The sequence below is a fragment of the Apis laboriosa genome, unplaced genomic scaffold (assembly GCF_014066325.1).
Source record: "Apis laboriosa isolate Shangri-la unplaced genomic scaffold, ASM1406632v1 scaffold69_cov144, whole genome shotgun sequence".
Taxonomy (NCBI): Eukaryota; Metazoa; Arthropoda; class Insecta; order Hymenoptera; family Apidae; genus Apis; species Apis laboriosa.
The window spans coordinates 3,978,605-4,003,221 of NW_025224165.1; the positions used below are offsets into that span (position 1 = coordinate 3,978,605).

General features: G+C 30.7%; 1 protein-coding gene across 1 annotated transcript in view; it reads left to right on the plus strand.

Annotated features, from left to right (window-relative positions):
• Positions 1 to 24,617, plus strand: part of LOC122719055 (titin-like) — a gene marked incomplete at its 3' end in the record, with an annotated part of 177,849 nt that overhangs the window by 78,898 nt on the left and 74,334 nt on the right. The window contains exons 53-55 of the mRNA XM_043944582.1: positions 487 to 682; positions 769 to 953; positions 24,558 to 24,600. Of these exons, the coding sequence (XP_043800517.1) occupies positions 487 to 682; positions 769 to 953; positions 24,558 to 24,600 (424 nt within the window). The remainder of the gene's footprint in view (positions 1 to 486; positions 683 to 768; positions 954 to 24,557; positions 24,601 to 24,617) is intronic.

Consider the following 24,617-nt stretch of genomic DNA (forward strand, 5'->3'; position numbering starts at 1 on the left):
TAAATTTTTCATACATGTCCATTGTAACCAATCTAATTATTCTTATAATATAAATTCTTTTGTATTACATCTTTTCCTGTATGCCAAAATATATAGTGTGCAATTCAATCACTCATAGAAGTCTAAAATATAAATGTAAAATATAAAAAAAAATATTTATCCTAGTTACTTCAAAATTCAATTCAAACAAACAACACATACACATTCGTGCCTCCAAACAGAGCACACAATGCTTAATACAATAATTCCATCTCTTTCAATCATATCTCAACAAGCATATTTCCATTTTATAAAATAACGAAAATTCCAATCTCTTTCAATAGTAACAAACATTCAAATTCTAATTCCAATTTCATCTTCTATTATAAAATGTAATTCCAAGATTATCATTTTATAAAATTCGCACGAAATTAAATAACAAAAATCGTCCCTCTTTCAACCTCTCAATCTCTCGTCTCACGACAAGCGCCTGAACCTAAATTCCAGGAGTACCTTCGCCATTTTACGGAACGTACAGGGACCAAAACATCAACGAGAGGGCCATGGAGAGCCCGCCCAGGTACGTGGCTCTCAAAGACCTATTTCTTCCGCAAGAGAACGACGTGAAATCGATACCTGCGGATCGTCAACATTCTACGCGACACGATTACTCGGTCCCGTGGAATTTGAACGCGGATCCCAGGTAGGTGGCGATCGATCGCGATCGATCGTTGAACGTCGTCGTCGTCCATTCGACTAATATCGAGACGTGTTCTGGTTGATTTCTAGTTGCGCAGGTGGCGGCTATCGCGAGAGGCGAATTACGACGGAAGAATGCGAGGAGATAACGGATCGAAATACGATAGCGCGGCGACTCGGGTATTCCGATTTCGAGGCGAACGATTCGTTTCGCGATGATTTCTGCTTCGATCGCGAGTATTCCCGCTCCGCGAAGCCGAGGACGGAGGACGGAGGTAAGCTTTTTATTTATCCGCTTCCCATTCCGCGTGCAATTATTATTTTCGTTGTATTTTGTTGCTCAATCTTTTCGTGTTTATCTTTGATTTGATTCACGATTCAATTCTATTTTGGAATTATTATTTTTGGATTTTATACGTTGAATTTGTATTTTTTTCTGTGGTATTTTATTTAACGTTTTAAATTTAACGAGATTATGAGAATTATTTTTGTATCTTATCTTTAAATTTGTGAAAAAATTTTTTTCTCTTGAAAATTTGATTTTTGGAAAATTTTAACGCGTGTAAAATTTCTTGTCCTTTTTCATTTTTTACCATATATAAATTTATCTCGAATGCTTATCTTGATTTAAAGAAACGGGATGATATTTTTTATTATCAGGCTCTTATCGTGTTTTTATTAAATTAAATCTTTATGATTTTTATGAACTGTATGAATTCATGATTTTCATGAATATGAAATTTCTAATTCTAACTGTTGTTGAATAAGAAATAGTATTCTTTTCTATTTCTATATGCAAAATCGATATAGATTTTTTGATTTGGAAAAATCTATAACACTTTTTGAAAAAGATATATCTTTTTTATTAATTAAAGGAAACAAGAAATATTTTATTCCGTATTTAATAATATTTATAAAATACACAAATACATAAATACGACTTGGAAAAAATAATTATTCATTTGGATTTTCATTAATTTCTAATTTTCGAAATTAGATTCCATTGATTATTCTTCAAAAAAAATACATCTTTTTTATTTCGATATTATAAAGATAATGCACATACAACAGGCACATATATTTGTTCAGTTAAAAGTATTCGACAAATATATATTTATGTTAATTAGAAAGTTGTCTCATCTAAGCGAAATATTTGCAAAAGTACGAACGTGATCTAAATTATACTCGTTTCGAAGAAAGTGGAGAAATTCTCGATTCTTTGAAAATTCTTCAATTTCATCAAAAATCATTATACACCTCTTCCGATTACGAATCTGTAAAAGATTCACTGCGTCCGCAAAATGGCGAATCGAATTCAGAAGATCCAAAAATACACTTTGATACCACTCAACGCGTTACACTTATTCGCGTAATCGTTCTTTTTCCTTGTTTGTTTCTCAAAATCTTAATAACGAACGAATAATTCTTGGAATCGAAAAAATTCAAACTCCACCCAACGTTTCAAACAATGTCCATTCTCATTATCAAATCTTATTCCATCTTATTTCATAGATTCTCAATCTGAATCGTAAACGATGATTATTTTAATTACAATTACAATTATTCTTCTTTTCTTAATTACTTATAATTATATATAGAAAATTTTAAATTTCGTTCATTAGTATCACGAAGTGGCAAAAAAATATAATCAAATGCTACTTCTAATTTTTAATGTAGTTACATTTTTACATTTTTATGAGAGAAAGAGATCGAAAGTTATTTGACCATAGATATTATTAGCCTATCAAATAATTAAAAATGCATTTTCGTGATCTAATCATTAGATCAAAGGTTATTCAACCAATAAAAGAGGTTAGGAAACACAACTTTTTAGCAAATATCAAGCGTCCATTATTTTCAATTCGTTTCATTTCAATTTTGAAATAAAAATACATTTTTGTGTAATATAATTGAAAGGATTCATTGCCATTCGTTTTCGAGCATCGACCACAGGTTAGGAAACAATTGTTTCCAAAGAATATCGTCAACCTTTTCGCGATGTCCATTAATCTCGATTCATTGCCTCGAACACGGGGGAACGTTGCAGAGTGGCTGGCTAACCCACATTCAGGGTCCTTCGAACGATTACTCTCGGCCGTCCGCGAAAATAGCATACGTGTCGTGGCCAGGTGGGTATCCTCCGATCATTGCTGATCTCGCACGTATATACGGAGGGTAGATGGTGTGTACGAGTTTTCTGGTGGTGAGGCGTGATCGTTGAATCACGAACCACGACCACCCCTTTCCGCCACTCCGTCCCTAGAAATCCGTCAAGAACTCGAAAATAGACGCGTCGCTATGCGCTACCTTGGCGAAGCGCGATGATTCATCTGATGACCCATCTTTCGAGTGGATCGTTTCCGTTGTCCATCCATCGAGAATTTCGAGCCGTGCATCTTTCCCCTTTCTCTTCTTTCTATTTTTTTCGCTTCCACCCTAACGGATTATTTTTTAAAAACTCACAAACCTAACCTAAGGTAACCTAACCTCCAAAGTTTCGCGAGCGTCAAAACGTTTCACCAATATTTCTATCGAGTGAACACTGCCAGTTTCTAGAGTCCTGCGTGAACATAACTCTCAACGAGTTACGCGTACTTACAAGCCAGAAATAAACGAAACAAAATCCAAGTCTCATCTCCTCGATCTTTCACGTAGCCGCTACATGATAGTTTCACGTAGTGAAAAATATGAAATATTATATGAAATTAGAATTTATATTTATTCAACTCGTAATTTCGGGAACAAATAACCGTTATTCTGAATTCGCAAAGAAATAAATATTATTTTTTGAATTTATTTTCTAATTCCAATATTTTATAATGTTTCCATGCGTATATAATAATTGTATTGCCATTGAAATTATAAAATTAAAAAGAAATCTTTTAAAAATTACAGATATAAAGAAATTATGTATATTATTGTATTTAAAGATAATTATTATAATTAGTAGGTTTTTTGTATAATTTAATTATCTCTAAATACAATAATATATTTATAAATTTGTTTATTTAATAATTAAAAGGTTTTTCGTATAATTTAAACAAATTTCAATAATTTTTAACATTGTCCACTTATAAAACATTTACAGAGATCTTAAGAAATTAAATATGCATTTGTTAAACGAGATACCAGTATCATCATCTAACGAGAAAACTTATTAATTCAATAAAAAAGAAAAACGTTTTTTCTTTCTTTCTTTCTTTCAACGAAACACTGGAGAAACTCTCGGAACACAAACAATTAAACGAGAATATTCTATTTTGTCACGATTGCAAAAGATCACCGTTTTTCGCGTAAGTCCGTGTGTTCACGCGTGTGCCTCTCTCACCTCGTAACGTGAAACCGAACGCATTGTACGCTTTATACGATTCTTGCTTGCCGTAATGTCTGAATTACACGGTCGCGCAGTTTGCATTTGACCCACAACTCGCGCCTCCAGTGTCGGATTATGCAGAGGTTACCGTTTGATCATTCTCCTCGCCACTAATCGATCTACGCTTATACCATTTTATACTTTCTCTGTATAGATATCATTCTTTGTTCATTCATATCTCTTCTTCAAGAATCTACGTTTAAATATTAAACATATATAAAATCATATTATTTTCAATGTATGTAATTTTTTGTATGTTTCTTCGTCGACTGATATTTCATTTTGGAAGAAGATTATGAATAAATTGAGAATTTTCTTTTGATACAGTATTATCCCATAACACGAAATATTGATGAATTAATTAAAGATGAGTTTAATTTTTACGAAATACTACGTCTTGGTAGATTTATGTGATAGATTATGTGTATAGGGAAAAATTAAAATAATGTAGTATCCTGTTATTTTAATTATCATCTTTGGACTCTTTATTTCTATTTTTATTGTATTATCTTATATTTTATTAAATATTTATATCAATATTTTATAAAAATTTATCGATATTCTAATATCGAAAAGAAATTTTTCTAACGTTGTTTTCCTCGAACATTGTATTCTCTTCCATTTCTTATTCAATATGAAAATTTCGTATTACATCGAAAAACACATGTGCACCTTCGTTATTGCCCGCTCGAGTCTCGCTCCGATTCGTCTCGACGCTATAACGGTTGGACAGAATTTTTCGCGTATACGTGGCCGGCGTAACGAACAATTAATACAAATTGGTCGCTCGTGATATTATCGGGATAGAATTCTAGGGAAGAGTTTAGGAATGAAAACGAATTTACGACCGTTGCTTCGACGAATCTAAACGTTCGACTCGGGCTAATAGCGTGTCTGGCACGTACAATGCCCGCCCGAAACCGATAAATCGTTTCATTGTCGCGTTTTAATTTATTGGCGGAGCGAAGTGAGAATATCGGTTGGAAATATTCGACAAGTTGACCTTCGACATTATATATATTCGTTCGATCTGTTTCACTCGTGAAAATTTATGTAATTTATCGCTAGCAACAAAATAATAATGTTGAAATAGTTTTAAAATTCGTCGTTTAAAAAATTTCGAAGAGAGGAAACAGTCTTGCTTTCTACAATCATCTCTTTTCATCTGATGTAAATTGTAAATTGTTTGAAAAATAAACTATTAGATCAACATTTTTGTATTGTAGAATTAAATAGTTTAAAATTTTTAATTTTTCATTTACTTTGTTTGAATATTGAATTGTAGGTGAAAAAATGATTAAAAAAAAAACGATAAGTTATTTAGTTTTAATTATTTATGTGCAAACATTATTATGAGAGAAATAAGTGAAGATAATAAATTCCAAATGTAAATTTGTTCAATGATGATGATCAAATGTAATCAAATGTTCGAATTGTTTCTCGTACAAGAATTCTGTTCTTCTTTAAAATTCTTGAAAGTTGATTCTTTTTTTTTTTTTTTTTGAATTTATGCATAAGATAACAGTAAAATTAAAATATGTTTGAAATGCTATGATCGAAATTTCAATTACTTTGAATCTTGATAAGAAATATATGATTCAGAATTGATTCTATCATTAGAATATGATTTAACATTCAAAATTGCAATTAGCAATTTCAAAAAATATATATATTCGTTTCATTTGAAAACTTAAATGTGTATCACATTTACTTTTTATATTCATTCTTATCAAGTCCATACCAAATTCATTATTCATAATGTGAAAGCGAACTCGTTCATATTGCTTAAGATTATCGTTGATTGTAACTTATATAATTTTAGAAGACACAAATTTCATACATGACACAGATGCATGAGAACAAGAGGTTGTTCAAACCTAACCTGTTTAAATGATTTGTATTACGTACAAATTCGAGAAAAGGAAGATGACAAATGTGTATGAGTGAGACAAATGATTTTCGCGAGATGTTGAATAGAGAGGAATGAAACAAGAAGTCTTTGGAGCTTAAAACGTATGGACAATAACGAAGTGGATCATTTTGTGATTAAAAATTTATCAGAAAAATCACTTGAAGATTATTTTGAAAGAAGAATAGAAGAAAGTAGTTATTCACTCCATATTTGTTCTTCCACCTTTATTTGACTTGTTTTAGAATTTGTTCCTTCCACTTTCTTTTTACAAAAGGAATTTTTATTCAATAGAAAGTATCCTATAGGAAGGAATTTTTGAAAGGTTTTGAAATTTCAAAGGAAATTTCAAAGGATATAATTATATCTATTGAAAATTTTTTAAAAATAAAACATGTTAATTGAACAATTATCCACCACTCTAATGTCAACTCTAATATTCATTTCCTTGAATAATTTTTTAATATCTAGTCTATACACAAATAAGAAAATAATAGGTAAGACAATAAAAACATTAGAGAAGTATCTCACACTTTACTTTTCTAAGTTTAAGTACTTCCTCAATTACATCTATTCTCTTCATGAACTTGTTCCTACGTCTGCACATAAATTAAGACTCCTTCAACCATTGAGCAGAGATATAACATTCATCAAATCATTAAAATCAAGAAAATCTCAATCTCAGTGTAAAAAGAATTATTTATTCCTAGCATCTGTAAGATCACAATTGCCCCAGATTCGACACAGCAGCAACGGTGTTCTCGATACGACACGCGTTTCTGGTGTGTCACTTGTAAAAACTCATACGCCAACGCTCTGTGAGGGAATAAGACGTGGTCGACTGGTGTCGTGCGAGCAGGAAAATTAAACGAAAGAAAAAAGAGGGAGACAAGTAAGGAAAGAAAGAGGGAGACAAGTAAGGAAAGAAAGAGGGAGACGGAGAAAAATACGAGAAGCGGTTGAAAGAGAGGAACGCGCTTTATATAGTGTGTTGATACAGTGTGGGATAACTTTCGAAGGTCAATTTTAAAGACCACAAAAATTCGTATGTAAAAATATCGAGATTTATTTAATAAGTTATAAATACTATGAGATAAGACAGAGATCACTTCATCTAATACCGTTTCACTTCATCTAATCTTTAAATTATTTATTATATTATAATTTAATAAATAAGCCTCAATCGATATTCTATATCAATTTTTATATTTGTTTTGACTTATACGTATCTGTGATTCATTAAAAGTATTTGAGAAATAATGCATTATCAGCATAAATTTTATTTTGAAATCATACGAATTATATTAACACATTGTAAATATATTCATACAAAAATTTCGATTAAATTATAAATTTCTTATTTATTAACACTAGAACCATTGATCTAAAAATACCAAATAAGTAAAATCGAAGCATTGTTATAAAAATAATGATTTAAATAGAACCAATATTAATTTTGCCAACAATACTTTCCTACAATTCTGATAATTAAAAATCCATAGCTACTTCAATTTCTATTCAAATTAAATAATACACAATTTAATTTGAAAAGATAGGACCATTTCATCCAACTAAATGATTTACAATTTTATAAATCGACCAATTTTTGTATTTTTCCTCACTAGAGCCTTGAAATGCGTGCCCAAAAATATATCAACACCCTGTATACGCTAGACACGAGTAGCGGCGGAAGGAGAACGCGGCGGAGAAAGGGGCTGGGGCGATCGTGGAACGGTTCGAGGGGACAGAGGTGTGTGAGAAGTGCGTAGATGCGTGGGCGTCTGTCAGTGAGCGCGAGAACGCTGCGTGAGCCGCGCGTCGACTTGCGGCTCCGCTCGGGCCACGGGTTTCTCGTTTCGATTAATCGTTTATCGCAATATCGACGATTATTAATCGATTTTTCCATCCTCTCATTTGGTACGAGTAACAGGTATTCATATTCGATGGAATGGTCGATAAAGGAGATTTTTTTTTTAAAAGAGAGAATTTTTTGAACGGTGAAAGAGATTCGAATGCGAATTTTGTTTGGATCATGGTCTTCCACGAGGAATGGTTAGAAAAGAAAGTTTTGATTGGGGGTGATTCAGTGAACTTTCGAAATAAGTGTTTGGTATTATAAAGAGGAATGTTCGTTTCAAATTTTTGTTGATCGTGGTTTGTTCCAATTGAATTGTTTCTGTTTTATTTATTTTCTTTCTTTTTTTTATAATTTAATAAGTAATTTAAAGTGAGAATTTATTTTAATATTAAAATTCGCGAAAGAAAAAATATTTCATATTGAAATATCAAGATTTAATAATTAAATAAATTTTTTTGAGGAAGAAATTAAGAATTAAGGAATTGATTTTATGATTTGGATTTATTTGGAAAATTAGAAATAGAGTTATTTATTGATAATAATATAAATAAAATATAACAGGAATTTGTTATTTGAATATTAGTTTTAAACGATTAGAAAGTTAGATGAATATATCATTAAGAATATAAAAATCAATTTGAAGATGAAATTACATTATGACTTGCAGATAGTTGTGTTTTTTTTATGAAGAAAGAATTGATTTGCAATTTAATGTTTAATTGAATAGGTTATTTAGGGAAATAAGTAAGCAATTGTTGGTGACAATTGAATCATTACCTTTACTATTTCAAGGATTTATATAAATACCTTATTCAGTATTATTCATTGATGAACAAAGAGTATATTAATAGTAAGAGAGTAATAATAGATTTTCTTTATTTTTTTTTTCCAAATATACTTAAATGTAGAAATATATTTTAAAATGAAAATATTATGAATATTAATTATAATAATATCAATTTTATTTTTCTAAGATATGATTAAATCAATCTGAATAGATAATTATTACATATACAAGAGCTTTGAATATTTTTTTGAGGATTAATTAATTCAAGATTATCAGATTTGAATTCCTGAATAAAAAATGTATATTTTGAGCGACATTTGTTTCGAATAACTAGGACAACATGATACTGTTAGCATAATATATTTTATTATTAAAAAGACCGACACAACGTGAAAGTCTGATGAATAAATTTTTAACATTGGGCAAGAAATTTAGAAGAACAGTTAAGTTCATGACATTCTATGTTGTATCTACTGTCCTTAATATAATTTTTATTCAAATTTAACATATTTACATATAAAAATTTATAAAAATTTTTATAAGTAAGTTTTAATAATTGGAAAGCAAATTATATAGAATTATATTATTTATTTTATTAAACTTTAAAACTCTTCAATAATTACTCTCCATTTAATTTTTTACGATGAAATAAAAATTTATAAAATTTAAAATTATTCAATAATTGTCTGTTTGATTTTTTATTTCAATTATAATATTATACATGAATCATTTGAATCTTTTTAAAGAAAATATTCATACAAAAAAAAAAAAAGATATTTCAGGCGAAAATTAAATGGAACATCCTGAGTTAATTGCACAATTGAAAATCATTTGAACAAAAATAATCTTTTTATAGAATTCAAAATAACTTGAATAATCTGAATAATTGTATATTCTTAGATTTTGATTCTAAAAATGATTTAATTTCATCCAATGTATCACCAAATATCGTCATAACATGCCTTTCTTTTTTTAAGCTTTTTGGAAAACTTTTAAGCATCTTTACATCATTAATCAATCTTATGATCTAAGTCGTTGCAAGTATAAACACTTATCATCGAATGCTCATCATGCCAAAAAAATATATATCGAGCAGCATCGACGAAGTTTTCTCGAAATAACTTTAGAAAACAGAGTACGAGAAATTGAATTCAAACGATTGTATAACGATGAATATTTAAATTGATAAATGAATAGAAGGAATAATTAAATTTGTTGTAATTAAAAGATTCATGATTAATTTAATCATTATTAGACATGAAATAATATATTTTTGATTGTAATCATTGATGTAATTCATAGGTTCATTATATTTTTTTAAATATTTACAACATTAAAGTATTTATTATTTACATAGCTTTAAAATAGAGTAAATTATTTACTTTAATATTATATAAAGTTTGCTTTTTATATAATATCTCATTTTATTTAATTTTACTCAATTCACATATTATTCTTTTACATATGATAATAATTAACAAGAATACCATGTTGGATAAATTATGGAAAAATTTTTTTTATTAATGGATATTTAGAAATATAATTAAAATAATATTTCTAATTTTAAATTGGAGATAAATTTTGTAAATAGATTGAGTTATGTTATTTTCATAAATTTTATAGTAAATTAATTATTTATTTTTTTGAAAAGTCTTAAATAAGCTACCACTTATTTGAAAACCTGCATTTAAGTTTTAACACTATAATAAAAAATGCATACAATAAAGTATGCATAGTAATTATTCATTACACGAAAGTTCACAAATTAATGATTACAGGTTATAAGTATTATACGTGCCTATTAAATTATTCCCTATTATAATTATCATAATTAGTTTCAATAATGAATTATTATTTCCCAACTCTGAATAATATTCCCACAAATTTTCTTATATCTTTAATAAAATTTTTAAACATCTTCTCTTATATACCAATTATTCAAATTAATTGAGAAACAAACTCATCCAATTCTTGGATAATTGGTCACCAAATTTGTCAATGAATATCACGAAACAACTAAAAATTAAACAATTTTCAGAATATAAGAATTATTAATTATTTATTGAAATAATTTGAGTAATCAACCTTCGAATAATCGACGTTCTATTTCCACCAAAAGCTCTCTTCTTTTCTTCATTCTTTTCATAAAAAAAGGGAAGGAGTTTCCCCCAAAACTCTCTTCTTCCCTTTGTAACGAAGAAATATCCATAAAGGAAGAAGAAGAGAAAGAAACAGACTATTCCTTACCAAAAAAAAAAAAAAAGAAAAAAAAGGAAGAAAAAAGGCAAAAAACCAGGAAAGAAAAGTGGAAAAGGGAAAGCGATTCTATTTCCATCCAAGCGATTAATCTCTACGTGTGACGAGGGTGTGAAAAATTTCATATAATCCCGTCCTCGTTCCACGAACTCGCGCATCTTCTGCAAGCGTCGGGACGCTCTACGTCCACCCCACCCCTTTTCCATCTCTAAAAACCCCAAGCCCCACCCCCACCAACTCGACCCACGTCCTCGTGGAAGGCCGTGTTCGTTTTCCGCGGCGGCATCAGCCGGCAATTCGCATTCGACCGACGTCTTGGTTTAAAGAGTCTCGGGGACAGAAGACTTTTCGATGATGACTTGACTTCTGCCGACTGGAGTGAGCCGCGGCCTCAGGCAGCACAAATACATACATCGAACCGCAAATACACACGGAAAGAAGATAGAAGAAAATAGTTACATTGAAGACGATAAGACGAGAGAAATATTGATATAACGAAAGAAGGAATAATAAGGAGGAAGAAGAAGAGGATTTAATTATTTCGAGTATATATATATTTTATATATATATATTCGCGAGTGACACGAGGATCTGTTCCTTTTCTTCGAATTTTTTTTCTCGGCTGCGTTGCGTATCTTTTTGTTGTTGTTGAGTGGCCAGTGACGGAAGTTCGTAGACGTAAGTTCTTCTGGGGGGAGAAGGAAAAGAGGGAAGCAAGGAAGGAAGAGGGGGAAGGAAAGTACGGGGTGAGATTGTTCCGGCCCCTTCTGCGTACAATCTTTTTTTTTTGTGCTCGACCACACGAAGAATCGACCGAACGACTTGGATTCCATCGATTGATCCAAGATGAAGCGACAAACGTCCCAGCAACAGCAGCAGCAACAGCAGCAGCAACAGACGATCGTGCAGCAGCAGCAGCAGCAGCAGCAGCAGCAACAGCAGCAAATGAGCATGCAACAGAGGACCGAACGACACGTCACTCGACAGCAGATCACCAGTCAGCAGAGAGGTCAGTTCAGAGCCGATGATTTATCGCGATATTGTTCGATCCACTTTCGAAATTTCTGTGAGTAAGAAAGAATATGGGAGGCTCGAAGTGGAAAAGAACTCGGGATTCCTCGGATCGAAGGGGAATCAGTGGCAAGAATCGTTTAAATAGTCGTCTAAATCTAGGTTTAGAAGATTCGAAGATTAACAGGATTGACAGATTTGGGATATATTTTAAAAAAACTCGTTTAGAATAGAAGTTTCGTAGAAATGTGTTAGGTTGTTGCACATGATGATATTAATTAATTAACATCTTCAAAATGATTGCAATTAAAAGAACAAACAATTGATACAAAAAAAATAATAATCAGATAAAATTTTTTGATAAAGAAAATGTATTAAATATGTTATTTATATATAATTGTCAAAATTCTTCTTCATCAAGTTTATCTCATCTGCAACAACCATACCTTTCTGCTTAACACGAAGATTAAAAATTCCTTGTCTTTCATCCACTATCGATCAACTATCAAATCTAACTATAACCGGCCTGAACAGGCTGTTGACAAGATATTCAATACCAAAGGTACAAAAAAATTAAAAATTTCAACTTATCTATCTAATCCTTCTTAATTTTTCGATCCCATTTGCCTCGATGAAAGAAACGTTTTTCGACGAGGAAAACGAGAGGAACGAAATCCAGAGGAACCGTAAGATTTCTCAGCAGAGGCTCTATATCCCCTCGACGAATATTCTATTTTCGAGCGAGAGCACCGCCCCTGCGCGAGCTCTAAAGATAGTTTTCCACGTTGTTCGACGCCAACGTTTCGAAAATTCCTGCACGCGCGACGCATAAACGCGCCCTCCCCCTCCCCGTAAGGGCAGCCCTCCCCGAAGAGGGTTGCCCGAAGGATCGTGTAAAAACCCGGCGCGGTGCAGCTGTCAAAATCGCCGCCGTGTCGAGGCCATCTCGCTCGGCTGCATAACTGTCATTGGCCCGTGGATCGCGTCCTGGTTCCTCTCTCTCTCTCTCTCTCTCTCTCTCTCTCGCGCGCGCGCTCGACCGACGCGAGGAGGGGAGGAGGGAGGAAAAAAATGCGGCTTCTAATTTCGGCCAGACACACTTTTCACGGGGTACCATTTGCCGAGCGCTCGTTACCTCGAGAATCGTGCTCCTCGATGATGATGGCCGATGGCTAATTGGGGAAAATAGGGCGGCTATCGAAGATGAAATCGTCGAAATGTTGAATTTCGGGAATTGAAGGATTACGTAAAAAAGAAATGATTGTCAAAAGATTTTTTTTTTAAATGTGATTGTAAAATTTAAAAGAATGAAGAATTATTGAATGAAATTCAAAATCGCATAATTTTATTTATTATCGATGTATTATTACGCATAGATTTATTTTATTGCATCAATCTGATTGAGAAATAAGGAGAATATGATGGAAAGAAGGATATACACTGTAATCGAATGGAAAAAATTGAAAGAGTAGTTGATGAAAAATGTTGAGAATTATCAGTGAATTTTTTCACTTAAGGATTGTAGATTATTGTTATGTTCATCTGATTTAGAACGTAATCTTTAATAGCTGTTTTTCAGAGTAATAAGTATTCTGATAATGACACTGGTGATAATGGCCCTTGATTTTTTGTTTGTCGTCAATTCCCTTATGTTTTAACAATGTGTGGAGCAAACTCGAGGCAAGGAACTAAATATATCGATGATGATTCTTTCGAGAAATGTTTCAACGAATGGAAGAATTATACTTAGGTCAAAAACTGAAAAGCAGGTCGTTTAAATTTCGTATTTGAATTTCTTAGGCTGATTTTTTCGATTTATTGTCATAAATGATATAATTTGTTACAATGTTTTTGTGTTTAATGAAGTAAATAGGAGTATATAAATTGTTAAAAATTGGAAAATGTGGATATTTCTACAAACAAAGTCTTGGTTCTTCGTAGAACACCACAGTACTTGTAAATTACTAATCTTATCGTTGCTCCACTTATTCTTATTCATTTCTATGGTTGTAATCACTACTTCAAGTTTACACTTGTACGTCCATTCACACCATTAGACTTCGTATTTCGAGACAGGCAAAGTTCAAAGAACTTCTACTGCACTTGGAAGTTGTAAAACACTCGAAAGGATATTTCAACTTCGCGTAAATAACAAGTTCATGCAAAATTTGAAAACTAAATAATAATTAGATCAATTTGAACAAAATAATTTTAGAAGAAATTCAATTTAATAAAATTTTTCAAAAACAAAAGTTATAAGAAAATGACAGACATTTAATAATTTCACAGAAAATTTTCGATTCATTTTTATAAATATATCTTGAAATTAATAATCACAAACATATATAATAATTTTCAAAGACTTCTCTAATATTTTATTTTCAAAAATTAATTAAAACATTTATTTTCATCGAGAAGTTTTAAGATGTTCAATAAATGTCAACAATAGACGATGTTTTGGATAATAATTTAATATTCCAATAACGCTATCTTTATTAACATGTTACTTTATTTTTTGAGATTAGAGTAAATTATTGATATTTAAAATACAGAGGTTTCGTTGCAACATATTTTTCTGTTTCTCTTAAAGTAAGTACTTACATATGTTTCCTTTCGGGACAAAAATATTCGACCAACCCTAATACCTTCAATATTCTCACTTTGCATCCTCTGCAACTCTAAATACAAACCGTGACGCATGTTGTTAGAAACGCGAGTTGACAGGTCTGCAACAAAACGTCAACGAGAATTCAGCGCAAAGCGTATACACAAACTATCCATGCACGTGAAATCTTCTTAAAACATTTCGAATATAGCCACCCTGTAGTGTTTAATTCGTATTGCCAGATGCAGGATCGTTATTCCAAGTGACGAAAATTAATGATGGGGCCATTAAAACCTCTTTCACATAGAAATACTCATACTTGCGCGATCAGTATCAATCGTATATACAAATTAAAGGAAATTTTTCTTCAAATTTCGTATTGAGCTTATTTTGTATTATCATTATTAAATTATGAATGTTTATGCGTTAATGGAAAATTTAAATGATATCTAAAAACACATAAAATATCAAAAGCAAAATTATGATATATCCATAGAATTTATTTATTTCAATTTTATTTTTATATGCATGTTCACAAAAATTTAATTTGCACAAACACTCTCAGTCAAAATTCAACTCATCTTGATGTTATAATCATAAACATTGATTAATCAAAAATTCGGAGTTTCAATAAATTTTTCGAATTTTCAATTCAATTCAATTCGTTCATTTTAACAAAAAATAATTATCTAGTTAGCTAAATTTTCTAATAACATGATTAATTTCATGAATCATTTTATATAAAATGATTCTGTATCGCCGTTAAGCGAATTCCGCGGAAGACAAGATTGGAGGCGTTCCAATATGGGGATGAAAATACTCTTTTCATTGCTGCCTTGTTTACGTTCGTTGCGCGATTCCATGCAAAAAAAAATCGAGTTACCAGAAATACGAGGGAAAAAGAAACGTAGGAGAAATGATCGTGTCCTCTGTGTGTCGAATAAAGGGACAAAAGAAAGATGAGGAGGGATGGTTGAACTTGTATACGTGTCGTTCTTAGTGAATCATTTGGCCGAAATAGGGCTGGTCTCATACGCAATATTTTCGTCGCTTTAATCACCAGCAATGGAGCCACTGATCTCCACTTTTTTCAATTCTTCGTCCATGATTTTGGGTCTTGTTCTGACAATTGATAGGAAAATAGATTCGTGTTGCCTTCTGAATTGAAGAATCGTGTTTTGATCGATAGTTACCTTGACAGAATTTTGTTAAAGATATTTTGTGCACATTTAATGAGAAAATTTATGATTATTTATAGAAAGAAATCTGTTATTTGTATTTTTTTATCGTGGACTTTTGAAAATATACGTTTTCAATTTGACATTTGATATGATTAAATATTTATACAATTATTATTACATTATATATAATTTATATATTATATTATTGTTGCAACAAATATTTGAAAGATATTTTTATTAAAGATAGTTTGGTTGGATTAGAAAAGATAGAAATGGAAATTGTATTGGTTGTTTTGTAAATTTTTCTCTCTCTTGAGGATTTTGAAAATATTGTGAGATATTATATGAATGTCAGAAATTTGATAAAAGTAGTAGAGTATAAAAAGACAGGAAATTTAAGAGATCATAATGAAATGGCCAATAAAAACTGACATAAATTTATTCTCTCAAGGTCTTATGAATACAGACTGCTTCAAAATAAGTGTCTTTCAATCTCTTTTCCTAAGATATTTATGATCAAGATTTCTTTTATATAAAATGATCTTTTTACAATCTGTTCCATCAAATTATTTTATTAAAAATATTTTACGAACAATAATCCTTAAATTGACCTTGAATTAATGAAGAATAGAGTAAAATGAAACTACATATAACATTTAAATGTAAAATTAAATTCTGTACATATCATTCATTTGCTGAAATTCCAATTTCTTAAATTATAGAATAATATAGAAGAATAATTATCTTTTTCTTTCTATCTTCGACATAATTTTATGCAATTTAAAATTTCAAACACACGTCTTTCGTCAAGTAAAAAGAATAAATAAATAAATAAATAAATAAATAAACGAATAAAGGAAAATAGCAATTGTTATTACAACAAATGCGTCGCTTGACACTTATTTTGAAACGATCCGTACATCTAGTGTATACATTCGTCAAGTTTTATCTCTCTAAATTGTACAACATTTTATGTAACGTTCTTGTGTAAATTTTTTTTTCGCTTCCATCGATAGCGAACGTGAGAAACCGCCTCGGCCAAGAGGGAATATCGAGTGACACGCACACGGTGCGGTTGATGTAAGAATTTTCAAGTGGTTGCGCATTTCTTCCGCCGGTCACGCGGGTGGAACAACCGTGAAGAAAGTAACGTAATTTTCCACGAGTCACGGTTATAGCATACGACTGTGAATTTAAACGCGATTTAAGGCGTTCAGCCACAATGCCCGTGCCAACTGCGCGCTTTCGTTTAATAAGAGATCATAGTAGCTATCGACAGCATCATCCGTGTTGCGTATATAAACGTTGTTGGCCTCGTTATAACGTGTTTTAAAAACGTTTTAATTCGCGTTTATATGCTATATAAAAAACAGGAGAGATGGATACGCGTTGTTTGATCGTGTTTGATCGTTGTTTGATGATTTCATGACGAATTTTTAATTAGAAAAATATTTATTTTTTTATTGGAGAACAAAAATTCTTTGAATTCTAATTTATATATTTATTTCAATCCACATCGTGTGGATTAAATTTTCGTGAATTGAAAATTACGTTATTTTCTTTAACATGAAAGGGTAGAAAGAAAATAATTTAATTTTTAAATAATGAAATATTAAGAAGTAAGTGAGAATAGACATTGGTATTTTTTTATATCTATTAATTTATTCTCAAGCCAATGGAAATAGCCAGGATACTGCGTATTGAAACCGTTTGCTTGTTTGTCGAGTAAGTATAGTAATTTATCATTATTTGAATACTTCGAAGAAGTTAAAATCAGAATATAAAGCGCTAATTCGTACTTTGTCATTGTTTCAAGATGATTAATGATCTAATGGTTACGATATATAAGTAGAAGATAAAAGATAATTTCCTCTACAAATTTACCAATTAAGTGTTCTTCATAAAATTCGCAAAACTCCTTCGATAAATATTTTCAACATCAAAATGAACGAATGTACAAATGTTTGTGCAAACTTGAACAACATATAAAGTTTCCAAACTCTGACTAGATCTTAACCAAACAAACAAATCGGATGTGCATTCTCAATAAAATTACCATTCAAGATAAATACGGATCCACTACGTATCAATTCTTTCTTCTGTCCAAATATAAAAGAAAAAAAATATGCAATCCAAATGTCACAACAACGACATACGTATTCACCAGCAGTTTTCTCTTATCGATAATATTCGCGTATATTTGAACATTCCTCAAGATTCTTACATATTCTTGCCAATTCGATTCATCCTCTTGCGATCCAATGAGTCGTGTTTGGAATTCTCATCGTTCGAATAAACCAAACTAATTAATTATAATAAATTTCCGACCAACTTTTCAAACAATAATTGCATCCTTAAAACACTTATAATTTTAAACGCTTCAACTATGATTGGTACACGATATTTTTGGAAAGTCGAGAATCTATCTTTTCATCAACCTTGCATACGTTTCAAATTTACTCGGTTTATGATAAAATTTGGATGGTTAAAATATAATTGAATAGCTTAACTTAAGAATTGATATATCTGCAATTTTATATTTGTCTTGAGAATTTGAAGCGTTGTTTCAATCATTCGATGAATTCTTTCTGGAAATTTTTCGTATAAAGGATCGAATTTCGAAACGAAAGAAGAATGAACTATAGTTATGACGTATTAAAAAATATATAATATATACGATATAAGAATTCAAATTAGGAATTTTTTATATTGGAAAACGAAAGAAACGAAATTTTCGTATTATTTCGAAATCAAATGAATTTTTATAAAAATTCTTTTCAATAATTTAAGAAACGAATTTCTAAGTAAAAACAAATTAGATCACGATTTACATATTTATTAATACATTGTCATAAATAGCATTTAAATAAGTCTTTCAATCGTCTTATATAAACTGCAACAAATTTTTGGATCATTTTTTTTAATTTTTTTAAATTCTACAATATTTCCTAAAATTTTATATCTTCAAAATCAACAAATTAATTTCTATTCGCAAATTGGTTGCAATAAATCTAAAATAAATTCTAAATGATGTGTTAATAACATTTCAGCAATATTGCCAAAGATCTTTTAATAATATTGTTAAATACGTGCGAAGAAAATTGAAATGTGTTGAAAATAACATTATTGGTTATATGTAGATCCCTTAAGAAGCACAGTAATTTTCAACAAACAATTATTTTTATGATACACTGAAATAATTTAATTTTGGACAATAACAACCGGAGGAAAATAAATTCTTGAAACAAATATTTTTATTTTTGTTGAATGATTTTCATATTTCTTTTTTTTAAATAATAGCTACATGAATAAATAATAATATCAAATATCAAACATATAATTTAAAAACCAATATATATATATATAAATATTATATTATATTTTCAAAAAGAACATTAGAAAATAAACAAATTTCGAAGTATCAGAGTTCGAAATAACATCCAAATCGTATAAAAGAATCAATAATTAATGTTCAGTGTTTAAGAGAGCAAGTTTTTAATATACCATTTATATTTCAATTAAAAAGATATAAATATTTCATTTACACCCAATCATAAATAACATAATATCTTCTCGCAAAAATATCTCAAATAATTTCAAATTCTTCTCGAGAATTCGTTAAATTGCATCGTCCCAAAGCAATGTCAACGGACGAATAATCTCCCCTTTATTGTTCCTTCAATCCGTTCGACATTGACTCTCTCTGTGTCTGCCAACAAAGCGTATCTGTCTTGCGCAGTCGAATTAGAGGAGTGCCAGAGGCATCCACAATATCACGTCTAAAAAAAAAAAGAAAAAGAAAAATACTGGTCGCGTGTGGGATGCGCGAAATCGCACGCGAAAAACGATCCTAGACGACTTTGACAAATTCGTGATCACTCAGAATCGTGGCTAACTCGTATTTCTCAAACTGCTAAATCATCGTTATTAATAAAGCGACACCTTGAGTCGAGTTGCACGAACTTAAAATCTTCGAACGTTCCAACGACGAAGTTTCGATCGTTAATCTTCGATAGTTAACGATCCATTAACGAATCGATGAAACGCTACTTGTAATAAATATGCTCGGTTGATTGGTTACGTTTATTTATATCGAGGACGTGAAGTTAATTAAAATTTTCGTTCTCGTCTATATAAATTCTTCTTTCAGATTTCTTTAAAAGTTTTTTTTTATAAAAATATGAATTTACATGAAAATTTGTAAGCTTGATAAACGATAGTGGATTGCAGGATGTTTTGGTTGAAGCAAGTAATAATTGTATCTGCTCAGTATTTAGACCATACAGATGATGTTAAATATATACATGGTAATAAAAGATTAAATGTAAAGAGCATTAAATATAATCGATCCATAAATCTTTTAGTCTACTTAGTCTAAAGATCGTACTTAAGTAATTATCTAAAAATAACTACTTAATAATACAAAATGCACAATATACATAGATATAATTTAATTCCAAAATCTGTCACTTATTTTCTCGAAATTGAAATATTTATAATATTTCTTGTATACAATCATTTTATATTTATTATAATTTTCTTTTTTACAAGCGTTTAAATTGAAAAATAATTAAGAAAAGCACACTTTATCTTTCAAACATCTCACATAATTTTTCAACCAAACAAACATCGCCTATTATAAAATATTATTGCATAAGATTTTTCAATTATATTATAAATCACAAAAATATGACGCGACTGATACTACTATTAACCGAATTAATAAACCCTAAAAAAGAAATCTCTTTCTCCCCATCCATTTCTCAACACCAGTCTAATTACCACAACCGTACTCAAACCTCGTTACTCAAAACCGGCCAACCTTCTTACATCACTCGAAACACCCCACCCCCACTCGAAATCAGCTGATCGTGCCGGAAGCACGTCAGCCGACCTCGTAAACAATAACCTGACCCAACCATCGATCAGTCAACCCACTACCAGAAGGAAAATGGTTCCACGCCATCAACGTGCATGAACGAAAAATCATCAAAATTAACTCTCCTTACACCCACGAAAAAAACATCCATCCAAACCGTACATAATTATATATAATATTCTAACCTAACCTAACCTGTTTCCACTGTTATTTGCAATAAACGATTTATAAATATTTTCCAAGACAAGATCGGAGAAAGATTCGCGAGGGGTAGGTTGAAAGGAGGAGGGATGTAATACAGCGTTTGGAGCTGTTTTATTTTGGTCAGTGACTGGCTTTGCGTAACGTCTCCGCCTATTGGTCGAGGTGCATATAGTAGACGCGTCGCGGCGCTGGGCGCCGCGCAAAGATAGTTGCTCCTAAAATGGCCCACGGTAACGCGATCCCCATCTCGATGCAAAAATAGGATCCCGCGGTTATCCGACCACGTTACGTCCTTCTCTTTCTCTCTCTCTCTCTTTTTCTTTCTCTTTATTGTCCTTCTCTCTCTGTTCCCTAGGTAGCGTTCGTCTTTGTCTGCCCCCCGCCCCCATTTTGTTTGTTCCAAGCGAGAATGGTACCGATCTCCTTTTCTCTTGGCTATCGTCTATACATCGTCCTTTTCTTGTTGTTGTTGCACCATGTATGCGTACATTCCTGTTAAAAAATAAATTTTGGAATTAGTTAGTTGTTGGTCGAGGCTTTGTTACGAATTTGAATATTTGAAGTATTTGAGAATTGATTTCTTTTTTTTTTAATATTGATATTGAAGTTGAATCTTATTTGAAGAAATATTATTTTACGAAGAAATAGAATTGTGTTAGTTTAATAAAGTGATTTAAAATTATTTAGGTTAATCTGTGTGTATGATACTCTTTAAACTTTTGGTTTAAATTTGGAAAGTATTTGATGTTCGTCCAGAAATGCGAGGAAAAAAATTTTATCTCTTTGTATTAGTATTTTTTTAATGTTTGTTTCCAATTTGAAAAATATATCTGATCACTGTGAAAATATTATTACCTTTGCGATAGTATTTTTTAATGAAATTTAGTATGATATTCCTTAATTAGTATTGTTGAATATTTAAATGAATCTGAAAATGAAAAAGTTTAAATTAAATAAATGTATCTAATATATTTTACTGATATTATGAGATACTTTAACGAAATGTTAAAATATTTCTCAATTAAACTAAAAAAATAAAAAAATCTCCTTTTTAAAAAAAGGCACAGATAATTTTATTTATGGTTTTTTATTTAAATTGTAATTTAATTTAACAAATTTACACTTTTACAAATTAATTACAAATTATTCATTTCATAAAATACGAAATATGAATTAAAACTACCCCAATTGACCATTCTGAATTAAAATTACTCAAAAATCAATTCGAATCTAATTTAGACCGTTCTAATTCAACGATTGATCTGAGGATTAAAAATAGATGTTATTATTACGATAAAAAATAAAGTTCCTAAAAAATTAAAAAAATAAATGTTCCAAAGACTTTTTGACCGAGAATGTATTTCGCACACGTGACCTCATAGTAGTTCTTCCTGGCAAGGTTATGAATGGCTCGTTGTCACGAGTTGAACAGAGCTGTTGATGGATTTAAGGATAGATTCCTTCTCTCGGTTTCGGTATGATCGATTTGCATATTCTGGGTGGCGTGAGTAATCGAGTTGCGTTTTTTACTGGCTCACAAAGTTCAACAGTTCTTATTGGTATCTTAACACGAATCCTTAATGGAGGTTGATTGATTGTTGGATGACTAACATGTGTCTTGGAATGGTAATCGGATGTAAAAAGTAAAAAATTTAATGTAGGGGGGCATGTCTTTTCAATATGGTTCAAAAAAAATAGAAGATTCAATATTCTGAAAAATTTCTTTAAATTAACTGCTACATTGCATATACGTATATTTTATAATTGAAATAAATTTAAAAGAAAAATTAAATAGGAGAAGTTATGAAAGATAAAAATTGAATCTTTAACTTATTTAATTTTTATTCAACAGTTGTATCTTCCTTTTGTTTTTTGACTCAATCAATAAAACTTTCCTCCAAATTGATAAATATCTGATAAAACAAGAATAACAATTTTTCCTTTGAAAATTATTTTACATTATCACATTAACCTTTTCATCGTGTCATTATATATTTTATAACTCTTCGAAATTATTCTACAAATTATCCTTATCTCCTTATTCTTACTTTCATTACTAATCATTATTTTCTTGCCATCATTACAATTATCTTTATAACACTCTTAACATTTCTCCTTTCCCCCTTTCCCCTTTCCTCGAAATTTATCCCGCGAGGCTTAAATTTCTGAACGATCGCGTCACCGCCTCCAGAATCCGCTCCAGACCGCTTTGAAACCATTGATAACGCGAGAGTGGCTCGAAGCCGCGAGATTATTGTCGGAAGTTTATTTTCGAAAGTCTCGCCTCCCTCCACCCTCTGTCAATTAATTTCCTGTAGCTGGCGCCCGTTAATCGTCGAGTATATTGGCCGCGCAATCTCGATCGAGAGGGTCCTTCGGCCTCTTCGTCGACGAACGAAACGGCGAAAAGAAAACACGGCCTAGAAGAAGATCGATCCTTTATTTTTCCACGGGTGGTGAGGCGGCGCAGATGTTGGCGCGGATGATTCAGTCGGCGAGAGTTTCGGTAAAAGACGAAATTACTTAATCCAGGAATCCGTGCGAATAAACGTTACGGTAATAAAGATCGATTATATACGAGTTCTTGCGTTGTAAGCAAAGGATTTAATGATTGATGAAACGTGATGTTTGGATTTGATGGATGTAAACTTCTTTTTTTAGGGAGAAAGAAGATTTCAATATTTTTTTCTTTCATGTTACGTAGGATAAATAATCTTTTTGTAATTTTATTTCTTTAAAGAAGAACACTTTTCTTTAGATTTGTGTGATAAAGAATCAGAATTATGTAATATATTTTTGTATATATTTCTATTTATATTGACAATTTCAGTTTCATGTACGTAGGATAATAATCATTTTGTAATTTTATTTCTTTAAAGAAGAACACTTTTCTTTAGATTTGTGTGATAAAGAATCAGAATTATGTAATATATTTTTTTATATATTTCTATTTATATTGACAGTTTCAGTTTCATGTAGGATAATAATTATTTTGTAATTTTATTTCTTTAAAGAAGAACACTTTTTTTTTCTTTATTTATTCTTTTTTTATTTTTTCTTTTTTTTATTTGTGTGATAAAGAATCAGAATTATGTAATATATTTTTATATATATTTTTATTTATAATGACAGTTTCTACATCGAAGAAAAATGTTTCATTCTTTCCCTCTGTGGATTCTTCAATTTTATATAATCTTATAATATTCAAAAACTTATTAGATTTGGATCTTTCGAAAAACTTTTTTTTTTTAAAAAAGTATTCTAAATTAATAAAATGATTCACTTGGATAAAATTAATCGTGCAATATAATAGCAAAAATATTAATTTAAATATATGGATCACAAGTATTTGCTTAATTAGCAAATAGACTTAATTGCGTCGGGTTCCAGCGTGGATGAGTCTAATAAAAAAGTTGCACGTCGACATGGGGCGTGACGACGACAGAAGAAAACGGCGTCAACGGTTCGTTTCCTCGATTCGTTCTGGCCCAGTTAGGGAGAACGAGAGGAAATGCAAGAGTAGGAAGCATCCCATAAACGAGAAACGAAATAAAAACGACGAATTTTGAATGAATAGAATCTCGTATTTTTTTATTTTTCTCGAATGGTCGAAGATTATGAATTAAATTATTTTATCATTATTAGCGAAAAAGAGAAATGAAAATATTTTTCATCACGTGAAAGGGGAAATAAAATTTAGAAATATATCAGATCGATGATCGTGCGATGAAAGTCTGACTGTCATCGGGTTTATTTTTATTCGTGAATTGAGATGTGCGAAAGGGATTAATGACTCGTTTGTTTTCTTATTTGCAGTTCAAGGGGAGATTGTGATGCAGACGACGCCCACCGTACCAACGTGAGTACTTTAACGAT